This window comes from Heteronotia binoei, chromosome 9 (genome assembly GCF_032191835.1).
Source record: "Heteronotia binoei isolate CCM8104 ecotype False Entrance Well chromosome 9, APGP_CSIRO_Hbin_v1, whole genome shotgun sequence".
NCBI classification, from domain to species: Eukaryota; Metazoa; Chordata; class Lepidosauria; order Squamata; family Gekkonidae; genus Heteronotia; species Heteronotia binoei.
In genome coordinates, this window is record NC_083231.1 from 123,944,426 (window position 1) to 123,972,333 (window position 27,908).

The window sequence follows — 27,908 nt, forward strand, 5'->3', positions numbered from 1 at the left end:
ATGGGGTAGGAAACAGTGCTGAAGGGTAGAGAGTGACATTAGTGATGGGCAGGTCTCAGATTCAGCAGGAGCTCACAGGAACGCAGCTTCTGAACCTTTCTGAGGGCCCCCCCTCTTCTTCCCCACCTACCTTGTCCATTGAATAGGAGGTGCAGCTGCATAACAATCCCTGGTTTAGGAGAGCGGGCAGCCGGCCAGCCACCAGGGGCTTTGCCACTCCCCCAGCAGCCCTCATTAACCTCTGGAGAAGCCTGCACCACCCTTTCTCCACTTTTTAAGTCATTTTGGGCAGCGGGTGGCTTGCTGGCCTTTTGACCATGGAGGGGGGTGGCCCAGGAGAGTGAGGCCTGCATTGGCTGTTTGGATCTCTAGCCAGCCCAAGCAGGCCTCAATTGCCCGGGGATCTCCTTTCTTGCGGTCAAGGAGAGCCCCAGGTGAGCGAAGCCTGCTTGGGCTGGCTGGATCTCTAGTCAGCTCAAGCAGGCCTCGCTTGCCCATGGATCTCCTTTTGGCGGGGGGGGGCAGCATATACTAATGAGTTATGCTAATGAGCTCCACCACCTATTTTTCTACAAAACGACCACTGGAAGAAAGGGAAATAAATTCAGGGTGGAAAGAGTTTACAACAACGTCAAAGGTCCTTTTGACTAGGGGAGGGAGCGGTCAAGGAGAGCCCCAGGTGAGCGAAGCCTGCTTGGGCTGGCTGGATCTCTAGTCAGCTCAAGCAGGCCTCGCTTGCCCATGGATCTCCTTTCTTGCATCGGGTTGCTTTTGGCTGGGGGAGGGAGGGGCAGCATATGCGAATGAGTTATGCTAATGAGCTCCGCCATCTATTTTTCTACAAAACGACCCCTGGTCATGGAGGGCGGGGCGTGAGTCTCTTCTGACTCCTCCCCATCGGAGAACAAACAAACACGGACCGCTCCTATCACAAGCCTCGCCAGTCGCCGCTAGCCTGACCTTTCCTAGTCCCTCAGGAAATGGTGGCTGGCATAATGCCACGCGATACCACACAGTCCCAGCAGCGGCCTCCTGCGGCCTGTGCCTCCTACGTGTCTCTTTATAGCACGGCTTGTGCAGACCGCCCAGCGGATCCTCAACCTCAGTTCCAAAGCACGTCAGCAATCAAATGACTGTGGCAACACAGATATGCCCTTTCTCTGCGCTCTTAGAGTGATGTAGTGACCCCCTTTCACTTCCAGGCGCACTTGGTTGCTTATTCCAGCAGAGAGTATTGTCAAATCACAGCTGACTTATGGGGACCCTTCACGGGGTTTTCAAGGCAAGAGATGCGCAGAGGTGGTTTGCCCGTGCCTGCTGCTGCGTCCCAACTCTGGGCTTCCTTCGTGTCTCCCAATCCAGCTACTAACCAGGAGCAACTCTGCTTAGCTTCTGAGATCTGACAAGCTCGAGCCAGATCTGGGCTATCCAGATCAGGGCAAGGCGAATTGAATCATTTGAAAATTGACACAGCACAGTGGTGTCAGGCCATCTGGACCTTCCCTCTTGCCCCTTTGAAGGTGCATCTCTTCCCATATGTTCCCCAGAGAGCTCTGCGATCTGGCTCCCAAAATCTGCTCGTAATCCCTGGGCCAAAGGAGGCCCGGTTGAAGTCAACCAGGGACAGGGCCTTCTCAATAACAGCCCCTTGCTGATGGAACCAGTTACCGGAAGAGGTCAGGGCCCTGCGGGATATTGGACAATTCCGCAGGGCCCGTAAGACAGTCCTCTTCCGGTTGGCCTATAACTGACCGGTCCCAAGCCACCAAACTACCAAAATACCAAAGGAAGTGTACAGATTGTATGTTGTTGGACTGATGCACTGTTTTTAATGTTTTAATTTCTTAACTATGTAAACTGCTACTATATTTAAAATTTGAATTCTATGTTAGAATCTCTGTATTGAGCCCGCTTTGGTGGGGTAGGGTGGGATATAAATCAAATAAATAAATAAATAAATAAGGTGTCAAAATAATAGCAGGAGGAGGGGGAGTTGGTGGGATTCACTCCTACTCTTTTTGTTGCCTCCCCCTCCACCCTGAGACTATAGAAAGGTTCATGACAGAATTCCCTCTTCATTGCAGCCTTGGAGACCCAGTTTGGTGTAGTGGTTAAGTGTGTGGATTCTTATCTGGGAGAACCGGGTTGGATTCCCCACTCCTCCACTTGCAGTTGCTGGAATGGCCTTGGGTCAGCCAGAGCTCTCTTATCTGGGACAACCAGGTTGGATTCCCCACTCCTCCACTTGCAGCTGCTGGAATGGCCTTGGGTCAGCCAGAGCTCTCTTATCTGGGAGAACCGGGTTAGATTCCCCACTCCTCCACTTGCAGCTGCTGGAATGGCCTTCCATTTAGATTCCCCACTCCTCCACATGCAGCTGCTGGAGAGCCAGTTTGGTGTAGTGGTTAAGTGTGTGGACTCTTATCTGGGAGAACCAGGTTTGATTCCCCATTCCTCCACTTGCACCTGCTGGCATGGCCTTGGGTCAGCCATAGCTCTGGCAGAGGTTGTCCTTGAAAGGGCAGCTGCTGTGAGAGCCCTCTCCAGCCCCACCCACCTCACAGGGTGTCTGTTGTGGGGGAGGAAGGTAAAGGAGATTGTGAGCCGCTCTGAGACTCTTTGGAGTGGAGGGCGGGATATAAATCCAATATCTTTTTCTTCTTCTTCCTCCACTTGCAGCTGTTGGAATGGCCTTGGGTCAGCCAGAGCTCTCTTATCTGGGAGAACCAGGTTTGATTCCCCACTCCTCCACTTGCAGCTGCTGGAATGGCCTTGGGTCAGCCAGAGCTCTCTTATCTGGGAGAACCGGGTTTGATTCCCCACTCCTCCACTTGCAGCTGCTGGAACGGCCTTGGGTCAGCCAGAGCTCTCTTATCTGGGAGAACCAGGTTTGATTCCCCACTCCTCCACTTGCAGCTGCTGGAACGGCCTTGGGTCAGCCAGAGCTCTCTTATCTGGGAGAACCAGGTTTGATTCCCCACTCCTCCACTTGCAGCTGCTGGAATGGCCTTGGGTCAGCCAGAGCTCTCTTATCTGGGAGAACCGGGTTGGATTCCCCACTCCTCCACTTGCAGCTGCTGGAACGGCCTTGGGTCAGCCAGAGCTCTCTTATCTGGGAGAACCGGGTTGGATTCCCCACTCCTCCACTTGCAACTGCTGGAATGGCCTTGGGTCAGCCAGAGCTCTCTTATCTGGGAGAACCAGGTTTGATTCCCCACTCCTCCGCTTGCAGCTGCTGGAATGGCCTTGGGTCAGGCAGAGCTCTCTTATCTGGGAGAACCGGGTTGGATTCCCCACTCCTCCGCTTGCAGCTGCTGGAATGGCCTTGGGTCAGCCGTAGCTTTGGCAGAGGTTGTCCTTGAAAGGGCAGCTGCTGTGAGAGTCCTCTCAGCCCCTCCCAGAGCTGAGCAGAGCCATCCAGAGCTGGTAGGCAGTGGCCCAGAATGCAACATGGTACAGATTTAAGAACCAATGACAGTGGAGTAAACTTATCTGGTAGGCAGTGGTTTAGAAGGTAAAATGGTACAATGACAGAATAGTAGAATAAATTGAGCAAACCTTTGATCTGAGTAGCATGAGCTTTGTATGGCTTTGCTCCCTGTGCCGGATTCCTCCTCTGAGGAAGTGTGCTTAGAAGCACACGAAAGCTTACGTCCTAAATAAAAATTGCTTGGTCTTAAAGTTGCCACTAGACTCCTGCTTTGTTCGACTGGTTCAGACCAGCACGGCTGCCCGCTTGGATTAATTTATGTATTTAGCTCACCACTTTAACGCCAGTAGCTCATAACGTGGAATTTTCGCCTACAAGACTCTGCAGCTTAGGGGGGAACATCGTCCACCTTGTCTTCCCTCCACGCCAATGGCGACCTTCGCTGGTTTCCCCCAAGTCGTGCGTGCGCCCACACTGTTCCTCCCCTCCCTCTTGGAACGCCGCGTCAGTCCTCCGACGGGGGATCTGCGCATGCGTGGCGGCTGGCGCGTCGCAGGGCCCGTCAGCGTCTCTCTGTCTCTCTCTCTCCCCGCTTCTTTTTCCCGCCTTCGGCGCGCTCCGCTCCCCTCCCCCGCCCCTGAAGTTCCTCTCCGCGGCTCCGCCCCTGCACAGGCGCATGCGCCGAAGCCTGCCTGGCTGGGCCCTGGTCGTAGCGACGCCGCTGGAGCGCGCCGCGAGGCCTTTGTTGCGGCGGAGGGAAGAGGCCGAGGCAGGCCCGGCGCCCAGAGGGGAGCGGCGGCCTGAGGTAAACGGGCGCAAGATGGCGGCGGGGCTGCGGGAGGAGGGCGGGGGGGCAGCACGTGCAGCCGCTCTGCGGGAACCGGGCCTGGGGCGCCCTCAAGCACGGCAGCCGCTCTCCTGGGCCCAGAAGGCCGGGCGCTCTGCTTACATCAACTGCCTGTCTAGGGTTGCCAATCCCCAGGTGGGGGCAGGGGATCCCCCGGCTTGGAGGCCCTCCCCCCTTCAGGGTCGTCAGAAAGCGGGGGGAGGGGAGGGAAATGTCTTCTGGGAACTCTGTTATTCCCTATGGAGATTTATTCCCATAGAAAATAATGGAGAATTGATCCGCGGGTATCTGGGGCTCTGGGGGGGGCTGTTTTTTGGGGTAGAGGCACCAAAGTTTCAGTATAGCATCTAGTGCCTCTCCCCAAAATACCCCCCAAGTTTCAAAAAGATTGGACCAGGGGGTCCAATTCTATGAGCCCCAAAAGAAGGTGCCCCTATCCTTCATTATTTCCTATGGAAGGAAGGCATTGAAAAGGTGTGCGGTCCCTTTAAATGTGATGGCCAGAACTCCCTTTGGAGTTCAATTATGCTTGTCACAGCCTTGATCTTGGCTCCACCTCTAATGTCTCCTGGCTCCACCCCCGAAGTCCCCAGATATTTCTTGAATTGGACTTGGCAACCTTATGCCTATCAGTCATCTGCAGATTACATGTATGGGTTAATAAATCATCTATCAATATTCTTTTATTGATAGATTACATGTATGGGTTAATAAATCATATATCTATTTTCTTTCTATCTATCAATAGATTACATGTATGGGTTAATAAATCATATATCCACCTTCTGTCTATCTTTTATCGATAGATTACATGTATGGGTTAATAAATCATATCTCTATCTTCTTTCTATCATCGATAGATTACATGTATGGGTTAGTAAATCATCTAGCTATCATCTATCTTCTTTCTATCTATCGATACATTACATGTATGGATTAATAAATCATATATCTATTTTCTGTCTATCTTCTTTTATCGATAGATTACATGTATGGGTTAATAAATCACATATCTATCATCTACCTGTCTTCTTTATTTCAATAGATTACATGTATGGGTTAATAAATCATTATCTTCTTTCTATCTATCGATAGATTACATGTATGGGTTAATAGATCATTATCTTCTTTCTATCTATCGATAGATTACATGTATGGGTTAATAGATCATTATCTTCTTTCTATCTATCGATAGATTACATGTATGGGTTAATAGATCATTATCTTCTTTCTATCTATCGATAGATTACATGTATGGGTTAATAAATCATTATCTTCTTTCTATCTATCGATAGATTACATGCATGGGTTAATAGATCATTATCTTCTTTCTATCGATAGATTACATGTATGGGTTAATAGATCATTATCTTCTTTCTATCTATCGATAGATTACATGTATGGGTTAATAGATCATTATCTATTTATCTTCTATCTATCGATAGATTACATGTATGGGTTAATAAATTATATATCTTATCTTCTGTCTATCTTTTTTCGATAGATTACATGTATGGGTTAATAGATCATCTATCATCTATCTATCTACTTTCTATCAATAGATTACATGTATGGGTTAATAGCTCCTATCTCTCATCTATTTATCTTCTAATCAGATTTATATCCCAGCCTCCCCTGGTGGGCTCAGGGCAACTAACAACAGTTTAAAATGGTTATTTATTTATGTTTATTTTAATCATATTTTAGCCCACTCTTCCCATAGAACAGGCTCTGGGCGGGTTACATCATAAAAACAATCAACAGTAAAAAAACCCACAACAATTTAAAATATCTAAAATTACAGAGTAACAATAGATACTAAAATGGCAAATTCTGCCTCACAGACATGGTCTGTTGTCCAGGTCCAGCATAGAATATTAAAAAAAAAACCAGAATATGCAATAAAATCTTTTTGCTTGAAGCCTTTTAAGTGGAGATGCTGGGGACTGAACCCAGGTCCTTCCACGTGCCAAGCAGATGTTCAGCCATTGAGCCACAGATCCTCCGACAATCCATAGAATCATAGAGTTGGAAGGGATCTCCAGTGTCATCTAGCCAACCCCTTGCACAAGGCAGGGAATTCACAAACCCCTCCCCCCACCCCCCGCACACATCCCCCATGACCCCTGCTCCATGCCCAGAAGATGGGGAAAGTCTCCAGGATCCCTCGCCAAACTGGCCTAGAGAAAAATTGCTCACTGACCCCAAAGTGTCAATCAGCGTTACCGTGGGCATGTAAGAAAAGGCCACAAGAACTAAGCACTGGTGCAACACACAGGATATGAACATATGAAGCTGCCTTATATAGATCCCATAATGCTTCATTGAAGTCACTCACTATTGTTACTTAGACTGGCAGCAGCTTTTCAAGAACTCAGGCGGAGGTCTTTCCCATCCCCTACTGCCTGGTTTATTCAACTGGAGATGCTGGAGATTGAACCTGGGGTCTTCTGCATGTCAAATAGATCTTTTACCACAATCACAGCCCCTTCCCAGAATGTTTCTGTACACGAAGCTGAATCAGACCATCCATGTCAGTATTATATGGTAGAATAAAACTATTTGCAGCATTGGACACACATGAAACTGCTTTATACTGGTAGATCCAAGAGGGCAGCCGTTTTGGTCTGAAGCAGTTGAACAAAGCAGGAGTCAAGTTTCACCTTTAAGACCAACCAAGTTTTGTTCAGAACGTAAGCTTTCGTGTGCTCTCTAAGCACACTTCATCAGACGAGGGGATCAGGTATTGTGGGCTGAAATACATGCAGTTTGTTGTTTAAGAGTGCAAACTGGCTGTGGTCATATGATAAAACAGTGTGGCTTGGCTATTTGGTCTGGATAGCCATAAAAGGTTATAAAGTTCCCTGCCGATTGATGTTTTTGCAAATCACAAAAGGACATGTATTTCCTAGTTGTAGGCTACCTAATTTACTTACCAGCATCAATCTATACATTATAAACATCATTCTAGTCTGCCATTAGAAAACAAGAATACATAAAATGAAAATGGGTTCATTTTATAATGTCTCAGGCCTTTTGATCCATCGCGGTTGGTATTTACTCTACTTTTTCTGGCAGCAGCTGTCCAAGGTCTCAGGGTCTTTCACCTTTATTTGCTACCTGATCCTTTTAACTGGAGATGCTAGGGATTGAACTTGGGACCATTTGCATGCCATGCAGAGATGTTAACACTGAGCCACAGGCCCACTGTTTTTTGTTCTTTTGCTCTGTCATTCATGTGGCTCTCTTCTCTGGCATTCTGCATTGGTTCTCCAAAGAGGACTCTTGTCCTTATTTCTTTCCATCACCCTGTGAGATACTTTTATGTTGAGATAAAGTTACTGGCCCAAGGTACCCTGCTACTTTGAGACTTGAACCCATGTCTCTGCTCTAATACTTGAGGATCCTCTGTACACACAGGTGGGGACATAACAAGTAAGTGGCATATTGTGGCAAGAGATTCACACAGTGCCTGTTGGACTTCTGCTCTGCTGTGTCAGGTGGTAGGCTGAGGCTGGCATTTACTTTCCAGAGGGCATGCTTTTACAAATGATGTTAACCAGTCACCAATACCAGTAGGAACAGTTGGTGGTATTTTTCATATTGGAGGAAGCATTCCTTTTTGCTCTCCCCGGACGGAGGCCTTCTGAAATGGCAGTTGTGGTAAGTTTTGTGCATGTGTTTCTTTAAAAATATGTTTGTTTTTTACATGTGACATATATTTTATTTTTTACATAGCAAAAATAACAATAGACAAAAAGACAACATAAGAATAATAAACTAACACAACATATAACAAAAAAAGGAGCTTAAGGTTTGCGTCAATATATGTCATTTTCCATCATTTCAGTTATCATACACTTTTGCCCAATCATATAACAGTTTCCAAGTTTCTTTACATTTCTCTATATTCCCTTCTCTGTTTAGTCGTTAAAAAGTCCATTTCTGCTACTTCATATAACTTTTGCAGAAATTCCTCTTTCCCTGGTACTTGCTGAATTTTCCAGTATCTAGCATATATTAATCTAGCCACAGTTACTATATACAATAAAAGTTTGCTCGTTAATTTCAGGATAGAGTTCTTACATATATTTAACAAATAGAATTCAGGTGTATGCTGTATGGTTATTTTCAATATTTTTTGGGCCCACGCGTGGATCTGGGCCCAGTATTTTTTGGCTTTTTCACATTGCCACCAACAATGGTACAGAGTTCCCCTTGTCCTATTACATTTCCAGCATTTGTTAGGATAAATTTTAGCTAATTGCTCAGGTGTGAAGTACCAACGATATACTATCTTGTAGATGTGTTCTTTAAATGTGACCGATTTAGTTAATTTGAGATTCTCTTTCCAAATGTTTTCCCATTCCACTAATTCTATGTTATAACCAAAATCCTGCATCCATCTTACCCCAGTTTCTTTAACTACTTCATCCTGCATTCTTACCTCTAAAAGCCAATTATAGACTTTAGAAATCAATTTCTGATCAGTACTTAAAATTAAAGTATCAAATTAATTGAATTTCTTAAGAAAACCTATTTCTTTGTCTGCTTTGTATCTTGATCTAATCTGTAGTTTAATCCACCAATCTAGGGATTTTTCATCAAGTTGTAAATCGCCTTTATCATCTAATACGGTCCCATAATTAAGATTGTGCTCCCACTGGTAAAGGTTAGGGTGAGTTGATGCTTCTACCGGAGATAGCCATACAGGCGTGTACCTGTAAAATTGGGCTTTTACTCCTATCCACATTTTATAGATTGACTTTCTTATTTCGTGTCTAAAAAATACACTATTCTTTTTTGGGGGGGTTGGTACCAGATATAGGAATGCCACCCCCCTTATTAGATCTGCCCCTTCTAATATCAGCAATCTCTTATTCTTCAATAAAAATATTTTTCTTTAAAAATATGTTGATGCCATATTAACACTAATTAAATTGGGTGAGAGCTCCTCTGAATATATTTTCCAGCAGTCACAATGCAAGCTTTCAGTACTCCACCTAAGTCCTTGCTTCAGCTTTATCTTTGACACAGGGGTTTCTTGACCCTTGCAGTCAAATATTCCACCGAACCTTTGCTGGAAACATTAGTGGTGTGCTGAAACATTACTGCTGTGTAAAACAAGATTCATGCCCATTAAAATAGGGTTAATCACACAAAGCAAACATTACTCGTAGTCTTCCCTTTAAAAAAAAAGAAAAAGGTATGCATCTTCAGGCAGCCTTGGTGCTGCAGTGGAAAACCATTGCGACCTGTAGCTGATCTCTTGAAAGTGGGATTTGAAAGTGAAAGAGTTTTCTCCCCCACTGACGTTTGGTGGTAGGACAGTTCTCCAGTGGCCTACCTTGCCTGGATGGGAGATCATTTCTTCAGGATTTTCTTTCCTCAAGAGTAAATGTAGAAGGACCCTTCATAGTCCTAGGTCTGCCTTTTGTCATTTTTCTCCATTCCCACTGTGTGAGGGCTGTTTTTGTTTTGTTTTTTTAAAATTGCTTTTTCTACTGGTAGGGACAGTGCTGGGAAGTTCCTTAGACTGAGGCACTGGAAAGGCCACACATCAGGAAGAGGTTTCAGGGCTGCTTATTCGCTTGACGAAGAGCTAGGGAGAGGCCACTGATCAGCATCTGGAAGAAGATGTCATGGATGAGCCCCAGGGCACTCAGTTTGGCAGATGGGAAAATGCAGTGCCGTAGCTGGCAGGGCAGGGCTCTGGCTTAGAAAATGGCCGGAATGTCAGACACACACCATCAACCAGATAGCCATTCTGTAGATAAGAGGCATGATCACCTGCTGGGAGGTAAGCCTCGAGGAGACCATGACTTCCCCAGTCTGAACTCTTTCATTGGTGTTTAGCAGTCAGATGCTTGAACATATGTTAATTGGATTAAATGGTAGTACATCAAGTTGTTTCGTACTAGTAGACCCCTTCTTTTGTATTTGATTTCACTGACACAGGTGAATATTGAAGTCATGCCTTGGCTACCTACTCTTGGCTACAGGCAGAAACAGCCAAACTTTTATACTTTTCTACCTCCAGGTGCAGAGATTGCTAATCTCAGCTGCAGAGCCTCATTGTGAGCTGAAGTGGGTGGAGAAGGGGAAAGGCGGCTAGTCCCCAGATGGGTGAAGGATCTAAAGGAGGACATTTAAATAGCTGTTTCTGCATCTGAGACATCACATTGCTCATTCAGAGAATGAGATACTGGGTATTGAACAACAACCCTTGCGTGCAGGAAATTTTTCAAATATAGTTAGCTGAGGCCATCAAGGCTCCTGAAGGTCATAGGGCTCCCATGGGTCAGCCTCATTCTAATCCAAAAAGGCTGTTTTCTCCAGGAGCCAGACCGCTTGAAACGTTATTCTACATCCTGAATTCTTTGAAGTGGAATGAAAACCATCTTGTAATAAGTGTGGGCTGGGTTTGGCAGGAAACCCGTATGCCTTCCAAAAAGGAGCTCTTCATAAAATCCGAACTCCCATTGGTGTACAGCCTTGGTATTAGAAGCAATAAGGCAAAGGAAAAAATCTTTCTGAAAGGGGCATACTTTGATCTGTTACGGAGGAGTTACGAATGGACAGTGGATCACTTGGAAGCCTGCTTGTCCTATATGTTCTCTAACATCACAAGTTCCTCCAGTTTGCCCACTAGGATGTCAGCTATCACTTTTGAGCCATCACATTCAGGTTAGCTTTGGAACCAGGGGTGTTTGCAAAGATTATAGTCTTGCTCATCATTCACCTGAGAATCAAGGTGATCCATTCCTGTTCAGACTGCCTTTTGCTATGTAGAGCATGTTTGAGGATGTCCGTGCCGTACATTCCTCTCTGCACCAGTTTGGGTTGCTAACCAACCTGGAAAAAACTGCCGTGCTCTCATCCCAGTACCTTTTTTTCACTTGAGATGACCATGGGCGTGATAATTTTGTTTTTCTTTCTCCGGAAATAATATTGCCGTTAGCAGTGACACAGATAATGTTTCCCCTGGCAGACTTGATGCTTTGACATTGCTATGGCCCCAAAGATTGCTAATTATTTAGTCTCCCCCCAATCCCACTCATTCTTGGTGTGATGAATTCTGATGGCAGAAGGAATTTTTGATCTGTGTGGCCTCTGTTGGAAGGCGTCTAACAGACTATAACACAGGTACCCAATCAGCTTTTGAAATTCAGATGGTCTGTGACTACATGGAAGTTTCAGTATTTAAATACAAATCCCCCCCCCCCCAGTATACCATCAAAAAGAAAGGGTTATTTTTACATTTGTGTACAAGTTGCAGTTATTGCCCAGTAATGCATTTTAGTGCCCGTGAAACATTTCAGGGAGGTTGTTAAAATTTATGCCATAGTATTTCACAATGAGAAAAACCAACAGGAAAGTTCATTTATTTGAAATGTAGTGTTGGCGAGGGGGGAGCGGTGGGCTCCCTCTTGGGTATCCTGCCCCCCCAGGGAAAGTGTATGCGCAATACATAGCCTCTCCTTCCCGGTGTAGTGAACGCCGCGTGGTCACTGTCCGGCTATGCCTGGCAGATGGTCACTGCAATGGCCTCTCCTGCATTACTGCATCCGTTGCAACACGTTCACGCTGGTCCCCCCCGTTTCTCACAGAGTTTGCCACGTCATGGTGCGACCGAATGTCCGGCGGTATAACCGGATGGGCAGGCTGGGCTCACCAACCTCGCCAGCCAAGAGAAGGAAAACTCTAACATCAAACCCGGGCAGATAGAGCTTGTTAATGTAACACCTACCACCTGGAGGACTCGCTGCCGGCGTCCCGGCTTATTGGGCCATGGCAGATGACCCCAAGGTGAAAGGGTGGAGCCAGTACTGCGCACACTGTGCTTCACCTAAAAATTCCTCTGCGCAGGCCTGAAGGGCATATCCACATCCACAACCCACAACACACCAAGTCCTGCAGCGATGGGCAAGGGGCGAAACGGCAGGTGGAAAATGCCACTGGAAGCTGCTGTCCCGATCCTGCATGTAGGCGGTTCAGGGTATTGGTCGCCTGATGCTGACCCGGAGACGAAAGCATCTTTCGGCAGCACCCTGAACGACCAAGCAGCCTTATCTAGGGACAGCACTGCTTGCTCCACACGGAGAGGGGCCTAGAAAAGGTGGCCTAAACAAAGCTCGTCTCCCCCACCCCAGTTGGCTAGCCGCGGTCAACGGGCATCCTTACTTGCGGTCAAAAAATAACAAAGAAAAGGCATGCACCTGCCTCACAAAGTGTGCAAAGACTTAAGCTTGCGTGTTGGAACATCAGAACCATGCTTGACACAGTAGACAGTGGTCGCCCTGAACGACGCTCTGCTCTAGTTGCCCACGAACTTCTCAGGTTGAATATTGACATAGCAGCTCTCAGCGAGGTCCGTTTCCCTGAGGAAGGTAGTCTTCAAGAACATGGTGCCGGCTATACCCTCTACTGGTCGGGTAAGTCAAAGGCTGAGAGCGCCTTTCTGGCGTTTATTTTTTTTATTTTTTATTTTATTCGATTTATATCCCGCCCTACCCCACCGAGGTGGGCTCAGGGCGGCTTACAACATAAAAACCAACAGAATCCATTTAAATACATTCATGATAGATTAATAATTATAATTATACAATAAAATATATAAAATACATATAAAGTACATAAAAACACATAAAACTTACTACAATATGTACTATGCTAACCTTCCTTAAATCAATTCTTCAGTATTCCAGTATTAAATAATCTGGTGTTATAGATTGGAGTGTTCAGGCATTCTGATAGCAATTAATTATATGCCAGCCGGAAGAGGACTGTTTTGCAGGCCCTGCGGAACTGTTCAAGGCTCCGCAGGGCCCTCACCTCTTCCGGGAGCTGATTCCACCAACAGGGAGCTGCAATCGAGAAGGCCCTGTCTCTGGTCACTTTCAGACGGGCCTCCTTTGGCCCAGGGATTGTAAGGAGGTTTTGGAACCCCGATCTCAGCACTCTCTGGGGAACATGTGGGGAGAGACGGTCCCTAAGGTAGGCAGGTCCCAGGCCATAAAGGGCTTTAAAGGTCATAACCAGCACCTTGTAGCGAACTCGATATGTTATCGGCAGCCAGTGCAGTCCCCGAAGCCCCGGCTGAATGTGCTCCCATCTAGGGAGCCCTAATAACAGCCGGGCAGCGGCATTCTGCACTAGCTGCAACTTCCGGGTTCGGCACAGGGGCAGCCCCATGTAGAGGGCATTGCAGTAGTCTAACCTCGAGGTGACCGTTGCATGGACCACTGTTGCCAGGTCGTCGTCCTCCAGGAAAGGAGCCAACTGCCTTGCCCACCTAAGATGAAAAAATGCGGACTTGGCAGTGGCCGCTATCTGGGCCTCCATAGTTAAGGTAGGCTCCAATAGCACCCCCAGGCTCCTAACCCTGTGCGCCGCTGACAGAGGCACACCATCAAGGGCCGGTAAGGGAATCTCCCTCCCCGGACCACGGCGACCCAGGCAGAGGACCTCTGTCTTCGATGGATTTAACTTCAGCCCGCTCAGCCTGAGCCATCTAGATACAGCCTGCAATGCCAGGTCCAGGTTTTCTGGGACACAGGCAGGCCGGCCGTCCATAAGTAGATAGAGCTGGGTGTCATCTGCATACTGGTGACAGCCCAGCCCATATCTCCGGGCAATCTGGGCAAGAGGGCGCATGAAGCGTTGGCTTCATGGTCAGGAGCTCCATTGCCTCCAAACTCAAAAACCTGCCAACAGGTCACTCAGATCGCATCATGTCCATGCGCCTCCCACTTCAAAACAAGCAGCATGCAACACTCTTCAGTGTGTGCCCCAAACCTTCAAGCAGATCCTGCAGAAAATAACAAGTTCTATGCTGATCTACGCAACCTCGTACGGAAGACCCCTACAGAGGACAAGGTGATCATCCTTGGCGACTTCAATGCCAGAGTAGGTAAAGACTTGGAAGCCTGGAAAGGAGTACTTGGCAAACACGGCATTGGCAATTGCAATGATAATGGGCGCCTCCTGCTAGAATTCTGCACGGGGCACCAGCTCACCCTCACCAACACTATCTTTCAGCAGAAGAACAGCCTGAAGACAACCTGGATGCACCCACGGTCCAAGCACTGGCACCTTATCGACTACATTCTGGTGCGCCAGAGAGACCTTCGAGATGTCTTACACACCCGAGTAATGCCCAGTGCGGAATGTCATACGGATCATCGTCTTGCACGCTGCAATCTCCGTCTTCACTTTAAACCCACACCCAGGAGAGGAGGTATCCCTCGGAGGAAGCTTCAGGTTGGCAGCCTTCAGCCAGCCGAAGTTAAAGCTGCCTTCCAGGCAAAACTCCAGTCAAGAATTGAGGACCCCAGTTGCCCCACAGACCCTTCTCCAGAAGCACTCTGGGAACACCTAAAAACTACCATCCTGTTGATCTCTGAAGAAGTCCTCGGGTTCTCCACAAGGAAGAACAAGGACTGGTTTGACGAGAACAATCAAGAGATCCAAGAATTACTAGCGAAAAAGAGCTGCCTACCAAGCACATCTTGCTCAGCCCTCCTGTCCCGGGAAAAAAACAATCTTTCGCGCTGCATGTAGCAACCTCCAGTGCAAGCTTCGAGACATTCAGAATGAGTGGTGGACCAAGCTTGCAGAGAGAACCCAGCTGTGTGCAGACACTGGTGATTTAAGAGGGTTCTACAAAGCCCTGAAGGCAGTATATGGCCCATCATATCAGGCTCAGAGTCCCTTGTGTAGTGCAGACGGCCAAGTGCTCCTTACAGACAAGGCATCCATACTGAACCGGTGGTCGGAGTATTTTCAGGCTCTCTTCAGTGCCAACCGCGTAGTTCAAGATTCAGCAATCCACCTCACCCCACTTCAACCAGTGAAAACAGAGTTGGATGAGATCCCCACCCTAGAAGAGACTGTTAAAGCCATCAAGCAACTGAAAAGTGGCAAGGCAGCGGGAGTTGATGGAATCCCACCAGAGATCTGGAAGCATGGGGGCACAGTACTACATAGCACACTTCACAAAGTACTTGTCACCTGCTGGGAACAAGGCAAACTACCACAGGACTTTCGCGATGCAATCATCATCACTCTACACAAGAACAAAGGAGAAAAGTCAGACTGCTCCAACTACCGGGGGATAACCCTGCTCTCCATCGCAGGCAAAATCCTTGCCAGAATACTCCTGAACAGACTGGTGCCCACCATTGCAGAAGAACTCCTCCCAGAGAGCCAGTGCGGCTTCAGAGCTAACAGGAGCACCACCGACATGGTATTTGTTCTCAGGCAGCTCCAAGAGAAATGCAGGGAACAGAACAAGGGTCTATATGTGACTTTTGTCGACCTTACCAAAGCTTTCGATACCGTTAGCAGGAAAGACCTGTGGCAAATCTTGGAACGTTTAGGATGTCCCCCAAGGTTCCTCAGTATGATCATCCAGCTACATGAAGACCAGCGAGGCCAAGTCAGACACTGCAACGACCTCTCGGAGCCCTTCCCAATAGGCACAGGTGTAAAGCAAGGCTGCGTTCTCGCGCCAACTCTCTTTACGATCTTCTTTAGCATGATGCTTCAAAGAGCTGCAGTAGATCTAGATGATGACGATGGTGTCTACATCCGCTATCGCACTGATGGCAGCCTGTTCAACCTGAGGCGACTAAAGGCTTACTCCAAGACAATGGAAAAACTCATCCGAGAGCTACTATTTGCTGATGATGCTGCACTCGTCTCCCACTCGGTATCAGCTCTGCAGCATATGACGTCCTGCTTTGCAGAGGCTGCCAAGCTATTCGGCCTAGAAGTTAGCCTGAAGAAGACAGAAGTTCTCCACCAGCCTGCACCCCAGGAAGATTATCACCCTCCCTGCATCACTGTGGGTGAATCAGTTCTGAAGACAGTCCAGCAGTTCAGCTACCTGGGGTGCATCATCTCCTCAGATGCCAAGATCGACAAGGAGATTGACAACAGACTGGCAAAGGCAAACCGTGCATTTGGCCGACTGCACAAAAGAGTGTGGAGCAACAAGCATCTGAAAAAAGGCACAAAGATCAATGTTTACAAAGCGGTTGTGATGACAACCCTCATCTACGGCTCCGAATCGTGGGTTTTATACCGTCATCACCTGCGACTCCTTGAGCGCTTTCATCAGCGCTGCCTTTGCACCATCCTCAACATCCACTGGAGTGACTTTGTGACCAACACTGAAGTCCTCAAGCGGGCGGAGGTTACAAGCATCGAGGCACTGCTGTTGAAGACGCAGCTGCGCTGGGCAGGGCATATTTCTAGGATGGAAAACCACCGCCTTCCCAAGATTGCTCTGTATGGCGAACTTTCCACCAGCCATCGAAATAGAGGGGCACCAAAGAAGAGGTACAAGGTCTCCTTGAAGAAATCCCTTGGCACCTGTCGCATCAACCATCACCAGTGGTCTGACCTAGCCTCAGATCGCAAAGCATGGAGGCACACCATCCACCAGGCTGTCTCTTCCTTTGAGAATGCCCGCATAGCTGGTCTTGAAGACAAAAGGAGATTGAGGAAGAATCGCGCTGCTACAGCACCAACCCCAAATCAGACTTTTCCCTGCAGCCACTGTGGACGGATCTGCCTGTCCCGCATTGGTCTTGTCAGCCACCAGCGAGCCTGCAGCAGACGTGGACTACTGCACCCTTCTTAAATCTTTGTTCGCGAAGTCAAGCCGAGAGAGAGAGAGAGAGTGTTGGCGAGTTTTATAGATCCCGCATTCTGCTGAAGAGACAAGTAAGTGGGTTCTAGAGCAAATCAAACCTGATCTCTTCATAGAAGCTAAGATGACTAAACCGAAACTGTCATATTTCAATCGCATTATGAGAAGACAGAAAAAGACGGTACTGCTTAGAAGTTGAAGACAACAGGAGAAGATGAAGACCTAAGCTGAGATGTATATAGGAAGCCACAGTGGCCCTCAGTTTGCAAGATGTGAATGGGGCTGTTAATTTATGGGGTCACCGTAAGTCTGAAGCAACTTGGCAGCATTTAAAACACACACTTCCTTTCACATAAATATGGTTAGGCAGCAAGGATGGGTTACCCAGAGGATGTGACTAGGGAAAGGGCCACTTTGAGAGGAATGCTGCCATGTAGCCTTTGAGAGAATGAAGGAGCACCTTCTCTGAATTCTTCTGCAGCAACAGTAGCATTTCTCACTGGATTTTGAGCTAGGCCTTTTCTTTTTCTACAGACATATGACCCCTCCCCTTCATAAAAAAACGACGTCTAGCTCGGGGGTGTAGAACTCTTGTTACGAGGGCTGGATCTGACATAAATGAGACCTCATTGGGCCAGGCCATATGTGTCATGAAATGTAATGACAGGTAGTGGGGATAAACTTTATAAAGGGCACAGACAAACACAATTAAAGATTTTTTTAAAAACTTAAAAGCAAGTTTTGGCACAGAAGGAAGCGAGCGAGAGAGAGAAGGAATCAGCTGACAGCCAGAAGTTGCTCACAGGCCTGATAGGAGCCCTCTGGGGGCCTGATCCAGCCCCTGGGCTGCATGTTTGATACTCCTGATCTAGCTGTTTCTTGTCTGCCTTTCCACCCAAATTAGGGTTGCCAAGGAGTCCAGCAATAAGAACATTAAAACAAGTTAAAAACTCACGTATGAAACAGTTAAAACAAACACATGGACCAAAGAGGGCACTCCAGTCAAGTCATTTCTGGAACAGTTACTTTAATGTACATTCCCAAACACTTCGGCTCTCCTTAAACAGAATCACTTATCTGCCCTATCAGTATCCTGCCAAGCTACAGGGCATTGTTCTCTTCTGCTTCTTCCTTGGAGAAAACATTCTTGTTTTTACAGCCTAAGCTCCACTCTTATGCTGTGGAATTTATGGCTGTTCCTTTAATAGTTTAAGGATGCATCTTTGGACTTCTTGCTACTTGCTACATCTGCGTCTGTTGTCCTTAAAAATGGCACTGCTCTTAGCAGCCTCAGCAGCATGTGAATGTTTGCCTCACAGACCCCACATATCTTCATTTTCATTGTGATGCGGTTGTACTAACCCCCCATTACCTCCTTTCTTGTTTGTTCAGATCCATTGAACGTTCAGTGCCAACCGTGTCTATTCCAGAGACTCTTTCTTCCTTCAGAGTTTCTCATAGTTTTAGTAGACTAAAGCAGAACAGCATTAAACAGCCAATCCAACATTTCCTACAGAAAAAAGTACTTCTGTGGAGCCATCTCCTGTAGCTATATCGTTCTGTTTGGCTCTTAAGGAGAGACGCCACACTTCTTGCTCCTGACAAACACTTATGATTAGTAGTTTGTAACATTTGAAAATATCGACTGGATTGTCATTATTGCTTATATGTTTGAAGTCAAGGTTGTTTCATATCTGGTATTTACTTACCAGATAAATAATATCTGGTATTAACTTACCTGTTTCAGCTCTGCCCTTAACTCATTTTTCTTTCATGGTTTATTTTAGAATTCATTTACCCATGGAAAAGAATGAGGTGGGACTGATGTAAAATACTATTAGAAAGGATTGCACTGCACGAGTACAGGTGAAGGATTGCAAGTTGAAATATTTAATGCACTGAAAACTCCCTTCAGCTTACCGTCTGTGTGTGTGTGTAGAAACATTACACCTTTTTAGAGATGTGGAGGCTTGGAAAAAAACAGGAAAAATTTGGAAAAACTTGTGTCCCCCCCAGTCCTGGGGGGAAAAAAACCTCTTATGAAATATTTTTTCTTTTAGGATGAATGAAATACTTTCAAAGACAGAGTAGGTATCTTGTAACATATAGTTAAAGGTAAAGGTAGTCCTCTGTGTAAGCACCGAGTCGTTACTGACCCATGAGATGATGTACACATATACAGTTCTCTTAAAACCCACAATGTATTTCTGCACCTAGAAGGATACCTAATCTTACAAGGGGAGCATGTAGAGCTTTTGTTGCTTTTCAGATGTTGTACATCTTTTGTTGTTGTTTTGACCTGATGTAGTTGATCTTTTCACCTCTTCCTCAAACCACTGTTACACATTCTCACAGGTTGGGTAATAAGTAACTTCTTGCCATGCCTTGTTGGAAGGAAAAAGGCAAGAGGAGGTAGGGCAGAAATTGCGCTGAAGCCTCAGAGGAAAAGTATGACAGCTTCATTGGCAACTGAGCTCTCTTGAACCAAAGAGCAGAAATTTAAGGTTTATGTGCTGGGTTAGCATAGAGCGCATTAGCTTGCAGCTTTCTCAAGTATTGGGTAGATGTGCAATTTTGCTGATAAAAACGCATTTATATCATTTAAAAGGCCATAAATACGTGAAATGCTGCAATTTTATATGTTCAGTAAGTTACAAACAATATTTTATATTGTTAAAGCAATAAAATTAGATTAGGTTTGATAGGAAAATAAGTATTGCATATATTTCATTCCCCCCCTCTCCAAAAAAAATTAATTTTTTGTCTTGAACTACTGGGAACCCCCATTCCCCTCGCCCATGGATTCAAAATTCCAGACGTTTTACATCTCTACACCTGTTCTGGTTTCTGTTTCATTTTTAATGTAAAGGGGCTTTCAAAACAGCAGTTTCCACCTTTAACAATGCAGTCCATTCTAGCACCTCCCTCTTTCTCCTGCACGTGTGCAGATGGGGTTACAGATCGTAGAGCAAAATAGTTAGCTTGGAGTAAAAAAAATCAAACTCCATTTTGAAGCTGTTTTTCAAATGCATCTTTCCTGGATGTGTGCTTTAAAAAAAACATTTTGATACTTCTTCAGCAGCGAAATAATCACTGTTTTACTGTCCTTCCTGCCTGCTTGGTGGAAGTCCCCATTGAGCTGATAGTGTAGAAGAGTACAGAATTAGAATACTGTGCTGCTGGAGAGCATGCAAGTGAATTCATTTTTAGTAATAACTGTTTACTGATTTGAGAGCTGTGTGGTAATAAACACTGAACTGATGGGCCGTGTAAAGGTCTCTTGCCACATTATTGGATTTCTGTCATGTCTGTTACTGGTGTAAGTTGATGAACCCTCTGGTTTACTTTTTTTTTGAAAGCTCATGGAACTTTCTTAGAAGTGGTTAAAGTTTGACCTTTATGGGTACTTGCCGTTTTGAGGTTCACGGTACACTGCTAGTCTTGGATTTGTATTTGTATTAATAAACGTATGTTCACAAAGAGCAGTGTTTGTTTGTTTTTTCCCCCTTCTTTCTTATTATGCTTTAACAGTGGATATTTGAGTTGACAAATAGCAAAATTACAGAAATCCAACCATAAATGCTTTCTGCTGCAGTTTTTAATTGTTTTTAAAACGTCTTTGAAAAAACTGGGGGAAAACCCCAAGGGAAAAATCTTCTGCAAGACTGCTGATTTTCTTCTACACAGTTAATGGTTCTACGGTGTGGTTACATAGTGAGAACTTCTCTTTGTTTTCAGAGCTATCCTGAAATCTGGGAGTCTGTGCAGTAATACAAGGCAGCTCCTGATTTTGTCGTGCAGTTTGATCTTTTGGCAGAAAGAGAACAGAAAAGACAAGAATGAAATGACCACTGTTCTGGGTATGCGCATGGGCACTCAAAAATGGAGTGAGACCAAGGAGCATTGTAGCAAGTCTGTGTATCTAATGTTGCTTCTCCCTCTCTGTCACTGGGTGCAGCTGCCACAGCATGGTACTGGGTTATTCCAGCTGGGAAACATGGGGGTAATTCATCCATTGCCTTCCCATCCCCTCCTATACAGTGGTCACAGCTGCTAGGCGAGTGCCTAGTTACAAAGATGAGTTAAGTAAAAGTCAGTTCTGTGTTACAGTAATTTTAAAGTAATGCATGAGAACTCATATATTTACATTACGTAAAAGTTCTCTCACAGTTTGTCTCAGAGAATATATCCACCTCCACTTACTTGCACATCTCTATTTACAAACCACCTGTGTATATGATTTATAGGCATGTTTATGTTTAATTCGATTTATACCCCGCCCTCCCCACTGAGGCGGGCTCAGGGCGGCATGCATAGCTTTTTGAAGGTTCCATTAGTAGAAACTGCAATCCTCATTGCAAGGTTGGGTCAGGGGAGCCCTTATATTAACTTAGTGCTTTGTGGTACAGTGAAAAAACACATTGCAATAAAAGGCTATGAACAGGAACCTACGTTAGTCATCAAGGCGTTCTGCAGGTACTGAAGTGTATATGACTTGCTTAACCAATTATGAAGAGCTGTTGTGGCAGGCTAATTTAGGTAATCTGAGCCTTGTAACAAAGGAGGAGGACAGACTAGGTTAGGTAGTCCATTAATGGACTCCGTGCTGCACTGCTGTGATCTTTCCTGCACATCTGTTCTGGTTTATCTTTAATTATCTTCTGTTTGACATGGTGGAAGCAAATTTATTTGAAATTGTTGCGTAATCTTTTTTAAAGTAAATTACCAAATGCCTCTATTTTTGCTCAGATAGCACATTGCAAGACTAATACGGCTGTTACCTACTGTATAAAAATGTGCGCTATGTGAGCCACAGATGGACTCTTGTACTAAAATCACAGCAATTTTGCTGTTGATATTGATCAGAATATGAAAACGTGCCTGTTTAGAGTAAAAATCAAAAGTGCCTAATTATGTCAGCGAAGTTTGTTTTATATGATGGGTTTGGCAGTGGACAAAATAAATGAAGCCTTTTGTTAAAATAGTTAATTGAAAAAAGAAAATTGAGCTTTCCCCAAAACAGCTTGCTTACTGGCAGAGCCCACTGTAGGAAATGAATTTAAAGACAAATGTCATCTAATATTTGTGTTTTAACTTTCAGCTTTGTGGTGTTCTTGGAAAGTTTTGCACCCCTTGTGAATTCTCTGAATCTTGGCATTGTCAGCCCATTTCTGTTGGGCCCTTTACAGCTTGCTCAGATTAAGACGCAGTTGGCTCTTCACCAGTTGAACTCTGTTGCCTCACATAACTCTGTAGTGTCTTATGCCTTGTTAAATGAGGCATTCCTGAAGACTGCCATGTTTAACCCTCGAGGAAACATGCATTCACGGCCAAGGGGACCTAATACATCTGACTCAATCCCACGTGAGCCTTTTCGGGGGTCAAGACAATCTAGTTTTCAAGGACAGCGCTCCTCTGGCCCTCGTCATGGAGTGCCCCAGCAATTCATGGGAAGAGAAATGGGGGCAGGATTTTCAAGGCCAGATGTCCAGGTCACTCAACATAGAATGGATCCAAGACAAGCAAGGGAACAGAGAAACCAGCAGAAGGAAGGAGGAGGAGGAGGAGGCCATAACACACACTGGGATGATAATCAGTTTCCCCATGGCAATAGTAGCCAGAGCCAGCCTGCTTCAGGCTCCACTGCAACTATTCAGAGCCGTTACACAAATGAGAGTGCCTCAAGCATCTTGGCAAGCTTTGGCTTATCTAATGAAGACTTGGAGGAACTTAGCCGCTATCCAGATGATCAGCTCACACCTGAAAACATGCCTTTAATCTTGCGGGATATCCGAATGCGCAAGATGACTCCTCAGTTGCCTGGTTTGCCCACCCAGAGCAGGGAAAAAGAAGCCTTCCACGGCGATGAAGGCCGTGGTTCTGTGGTAAAGAGCAAAGTGATTGATTATGGGCACGAAAGCAAGTATGGATATTCCGAAGGTCCCCTTGAAGTCAAAGTGTACGATTCCGGCATCTCGACTGAAGAGACCATGAAAGGGTTTCAGGCTCAGCAGACTGTGCCGACTGCACCCTCGACTGTAGACAATCCAATCAACGTCGTAGAAGCACTGATTCGACAGATGGGGTTTCAGAGAAGTACACCAAATCCCCAGAACTTCTTTGTCATGGATGGTGCGAACAAAATGCCTGGATTGTGCCTGCCTCCGGCAGGACCTGGGGTACCTGCAACAGCCCCCTCAGCCCCAGTCATGATGCCCCCTATGGTGTCTTCCATGCCTCCACCCATGATGCCTCCTGTGCAGTCTTTACCTCCACCCCCTATTGCACCGCCCATGATGCCCACTATGAACCAGCCACCACCACACCATTTTGTTCCTGAAATGCTCGAGACTGTCAACAGGCACGACAGGATTCAGCATGAGCCTAGGGGTAAGCCTCCCAGTGCCCCCCCTCGACCTACAGGCGATCAGAAGAATTTCCAGAAAATGGCTGAAAGCCCTATCGAGTCCCCCTTTGGGGTGGTGAAAGCCTCTTGGCTTCCAGTTTTTTCACAGGCGGATGCACAGAAGTTGAAGAGGCTGCCTACTCCCTCTATGATGAACGATTACTACGCTGCGTCTCCAAGAATATTTCCACATATGTGTTCTCTGTGTAATGTAGAGTGTAGACATTTGAAGGTGAGTGAATTTTTTTTTGTTTCCTCTCCCCTCCCTCTACCACAAGAATGCATATGCTGCACATGTTCTCCACGCACTTCATTGGGGTTATGGAAAATGTTTAGCAGGAGTTTCAGACATGTGGCCCCAGGACCCTATCAGGCCCCCAAGCAACTGCCTCTTGTCTGCTTCCTTATCCCTCCCCCTTACTTCTTCCTGTATCACAGCTTGCTTTGCCAGGCTTGCTCAATCGCACGGGAGCTACAGAGCAAAGCTTCTTATTTTCTCCATTTGCTGAGGTTCCTCCCTTGGGGAGGAAGGGGGGGGGAGAGATAGCTTGCTTTGCCAGGCTCTCTCAGTTACACAGCAGAGCTACTGAACCAAGCCCCTCTTCCTTCTGTTGTCTGAGGCTCCTCTCCCTCATGGTACCCTGGGGAAGGAAGGAAAGAGCCAGAGCTTCCTTTGCCCAGCTCACTGGGTCCCATGGGAGAGATACAAAGAAAGCACCTTTAAGACCAACGTGCTAACGCTTTAAGCATGTTTTATTTTAAGTTTTTAAACAGCCTTTAATTGTGTTTATCCGTGTCCTTTATAAAGTTTATGTTTCTGCTGTCTGGCATTACATTTTATGACACATGACTCAGCTTGACAAAGTCTCATTTATGTCAGATTTGGCCCTCATAACAAATAATTTTGACACTCCTGGTTTATAGAGTGTCTTCCTCTAAGACAAGGGTCCCCCAGCCTTTTAGAGCCTCTGAGGCCCTTTGGCTTTCTGGCACCGCAGGGTGGGGCAAGGTCACAAAATGGCTGCCCCGGGAGGCAGAGCCAGTCACGGAATGGTTGCAGCTAGAGCTTCCCTCCAGTCCCATAAGGAAGGCCCTTGTGCTGTGGGGGCACAACCCATCAAATGCACAACCCATCAAATCTGCACTGGCCAACAGAAGCCCCACCCAGCCCCATTGACTTTCTAAAGACACTTGGGGGGCACCGGGCAAGGGGTCAGCGGGTGCCGTGGCAACCACTGGCATCACGTTGGGGACCCCTGCGCTAAAATATGAAGAATGGAGACTTAGAGATAACTTGTCTGGGCAACACTCTTCAGTTATGACTGGCTGTTTCTGTAGGGCCAACATAGCAGCATTCAGTGGAATGCGAGAATTTGAACAGTTGTGGCTCCCCATCCCTTGAGCGGCTCTGCTTTATGCCACGGGTGCCTTCTGTTCAGTTACAAGTACCCCCACTAAATGGAACACTTAGCAGGCCAAGAGAGCGAAAGCGAAATACACCTCCAACACACTAGGACTTGTGAGAATTCTTGATAGAGGCCCAGATGCCCGTGTGGAAAGGTCTATGATGCCAGAATTGTAGTGTCAGAAATCCTTCTGAGAAGGGGAAATCGGCTCTTAGGCAAGTCGAGATACTTGCAATATCAATTGGATTCTTATTTCCAAACTTCATTGTGTACGTTTTTGTCTTAGAAATATTTTCAAAATAGATCTGGCATGACATTATTATCAGGACTTGTGCATTTGTGTTATTTTGTAAAATTTTTCCTCTGAACATTTCTCAGTAGTGTATTGTGGACGCACCTTTGTACAGTCACAACCAGAAGATTAAATACATTGCGAAATATCTCAACTATATACTTTCATCCTTACAGAACTGCTTAGTTTTTACAGACTACCTCATTCTTCCGTGCCATACCTGTCCTCCTAGAAAGTACTACATTCTTACATTCTGCCCTCTTTCTAATTTTAGGTGGAGCCTCAATTTGGAGGCTCAGATTTTCAATAAACAATATAAATTGTGCTTATTGATCAACATAAAACCATTGTAGTTTTGTAATTGGTATATTAAATGATCCACAATATTTTTCAGGAGAATTAAGCCTAGGAAAAAAAAATCACTCCTTGAGTTTATAGCTGCTTTCAATCTTGAGATCTTTAACTGTTAAGGTTGTTCAGGGTTAGGAATCTTTGTAGCAAAATAGCATTTGTCCATTTTAAGTGAATCCATCATGTCCAGATTTTTTTTTCATGTTTTTTAAACAAAATTATTTTTGTTAAAACAATTGCAGTTTATATCTTTTTTGTTCAAATTGGCTTTCATGTATTTTTTCATACAAATTGCTTTCTAAATTTTGTTTAAACGTACGCTCCATGTATTTAGAAGGTCTAAGATGCACAGCCTTCAGTCTTCAACCTGTTGTCAAACAGATACCTGGTCAGAAACTGGCCCTTGAAATAATGACATCCTATGAGTTTGAGCCCTGACTAGCAAAGAACAACATGGGAAGGCTTTTTCTTTTCTTTTTTGGGAAGAATTCTTTTGATTTTTGTAACTTCAGGAAAACTGTTCTGCATTTAAAGCATTTATCAGAAAAGTATGTTCTGCCATTTTGGAGATGCTTCAAAGAATGCTTTTATCCATGCCGTTGCCATGTGAATAGGTTCCCAAATGATACCGTAGGCAAGGCATATTTCCTTCTTATGGTCACCCTGCAGCAGAGAAAGAAGTAGCAGTCTTTTGGCAACCTTATACAGCATTCTCCTAGCAGCCCAGTTTATTGCTAAACTAGCCTTTCAGATCTCTTATATTATTAAAATGTGCGAATATGTGACCTTTTTTCTTTTACAAATACACGGTGTATTTTTATAACTTTCTTCATACAAATGTGTAAAAGTGCACATTTCTGTACTCTGAAGCTATGGAGCTGTACAGTTTACAACATGTCTGTGGCCCTCCTTGCACTTGCATCTCTGTCACCTCCCCACTGCTATTGTCTCATAATCTTCTGTAGCCCCAGGGTTGGTATAGAATCTCTTATTCCTGGGCAAACAGCCAGAGTAGCTGTGCTATTGACCTTTCCGTCCAGGGAGAAACACTGCAATGGTGGTATTTGTTCAGTAATGCTCTGCACCGGTTGTGGTGCTCCTGCCAATGAATGTGGTGCTTCTGTTTATGAACCTGGAGCTGTATGTGAGTGAACATATTAATCCTCTGTTGTTCCAAGTGCTCTGGATTTGACAGGCTTGAATGAATGGGAAACTAGGACTTGCCTAAAATGAAACTAGTCTAGTGTGTTATTGTTTTCCTGGACTAAAGCTGAGGACTGCTTTTTTGAATGTTGGCCTCCTGGCCAGATTTGAATTTAGTTGCATTCATACCAGCCTTTTTGGTATGGTGTCCCACAAGTCCAAATTTACTTGGTATGGTGACCCTCAAAAAACAGAGCATGCACAAATCAATAAACTTGCAGAAGCCTGGGGTCAGGACTTACAGGTTAGGAAATGCTCGTCTAATCCATGATTTGTGGCCGTCTCTTTCTCTTGTAGGACTGGATTCAGCATCAGAATGCTGCTGCCCATATTGAAAGCTGTCGTCAGCTACGCCAGCAGTAAGGATTTCCTTATAATTTGTGTGCTGTTATGGTGCCGTGTCTTGTTATTATACTTCATGTGGTCATTTATTGGCCTGCATTTTACGTACCTGAAGTGAACAGTTTGAGATCAGTGGAGTATGGATTGTAGTTCTAATCTAAAGCTTTTTGGTGTTCTGTTTTTTGTTTGAGCCTCTGCATGTCTTGCACCATATCAGAGGGGAGCTTGTTAGAGCTGTCCTTTTAAGGGACTATGATTGCTCTAGGGCAGATTATATGTTTATTTATTATCCTGTCCTCTGCGCAGCAGGGCTCAGGGCGGATTACAACGTAATATCATAGCTAAAATTGCAGCTTTACAGTAATAATTACCATTAATTTACAGTAGTGCATGATTGGAATATGCTGTAATCCATGACGGTGTCCAAATGATCAGAGGAGGTTTGGGTTAATTTGACCCTTGTCCTTATCACGGGAAATGCAGGATTCGCTCAGCTGCCACAAATCCCAAGTAGCTAGCCCTCAGTGAGGAGCTCAACTATGCTGTTGCATCCCATGAAGATACATTCAGGTGGGCAGCTGTGTTGGTCTCAAGCAGCAGAACAAAGTTAGAGTCCAGTGGCACCTTTAAGACCAACTAAGTTTTATTCAAGGTATGAGCTTTGTGCATTCACATGAAAGCTCATACTTTGAGTAAAGCATTTTGGTCTTGAAGGTAGAAGAAGACTGCAGATTCATACCCCGCCCTTCTCTCTGGATCAGAGTCTCAGAGTGGCTCACAATCTCCTTTATCTCCTTCCCCCATAACAGACTCCCTGTGATGTGGGTGGGGCTGAGAGAGGTCCCCGAGAAGCTGCCCTTTCAAGGACAACTCCTACGAGAGCTATGGTTAATCCAAGGCCGTTCCAGCAGCTGCAAGTGGAGGAGTGGGGAATCAAACCCGGTTCTCCCAGATAAGAGAGCTCTGGTTGACC

The 27,908-nt window shown here is 45.6% G+C and overlaps 1 protein-coding gene across 1 annotated transcript in view; it reads left to right on the forward strand.

The window, feature by feature from the left end:
- Nucleotides 1-3,859: 3,859 nt before the first annotated feature.
- Nucleotides 3,860-27,908, forward strand: part of ZNF638 (zinc finger protein 638) — a 74,518-nt gene continuing 50,469 nt past the window's right edge. The window contains exons 1-4 of the mRNA XM_060247438.1: nt 3,860-3,991; nt 4,144-4,235; nt 22,037-23,573; nt 26,891-26,952. Of these exons, the coding sequence (XP_060103421.1) occupies nt 3,860-3,991; nt 4,144-4,235; nt 22,037-23,573; nt 26,891-26,952 (1,823 nt within the window). The remainder of the gene's footprint in view (nt 3,992-4,143; nt 4,236-22,036; nt 23,574-26,890; nt 26,953-27,908) is intronic.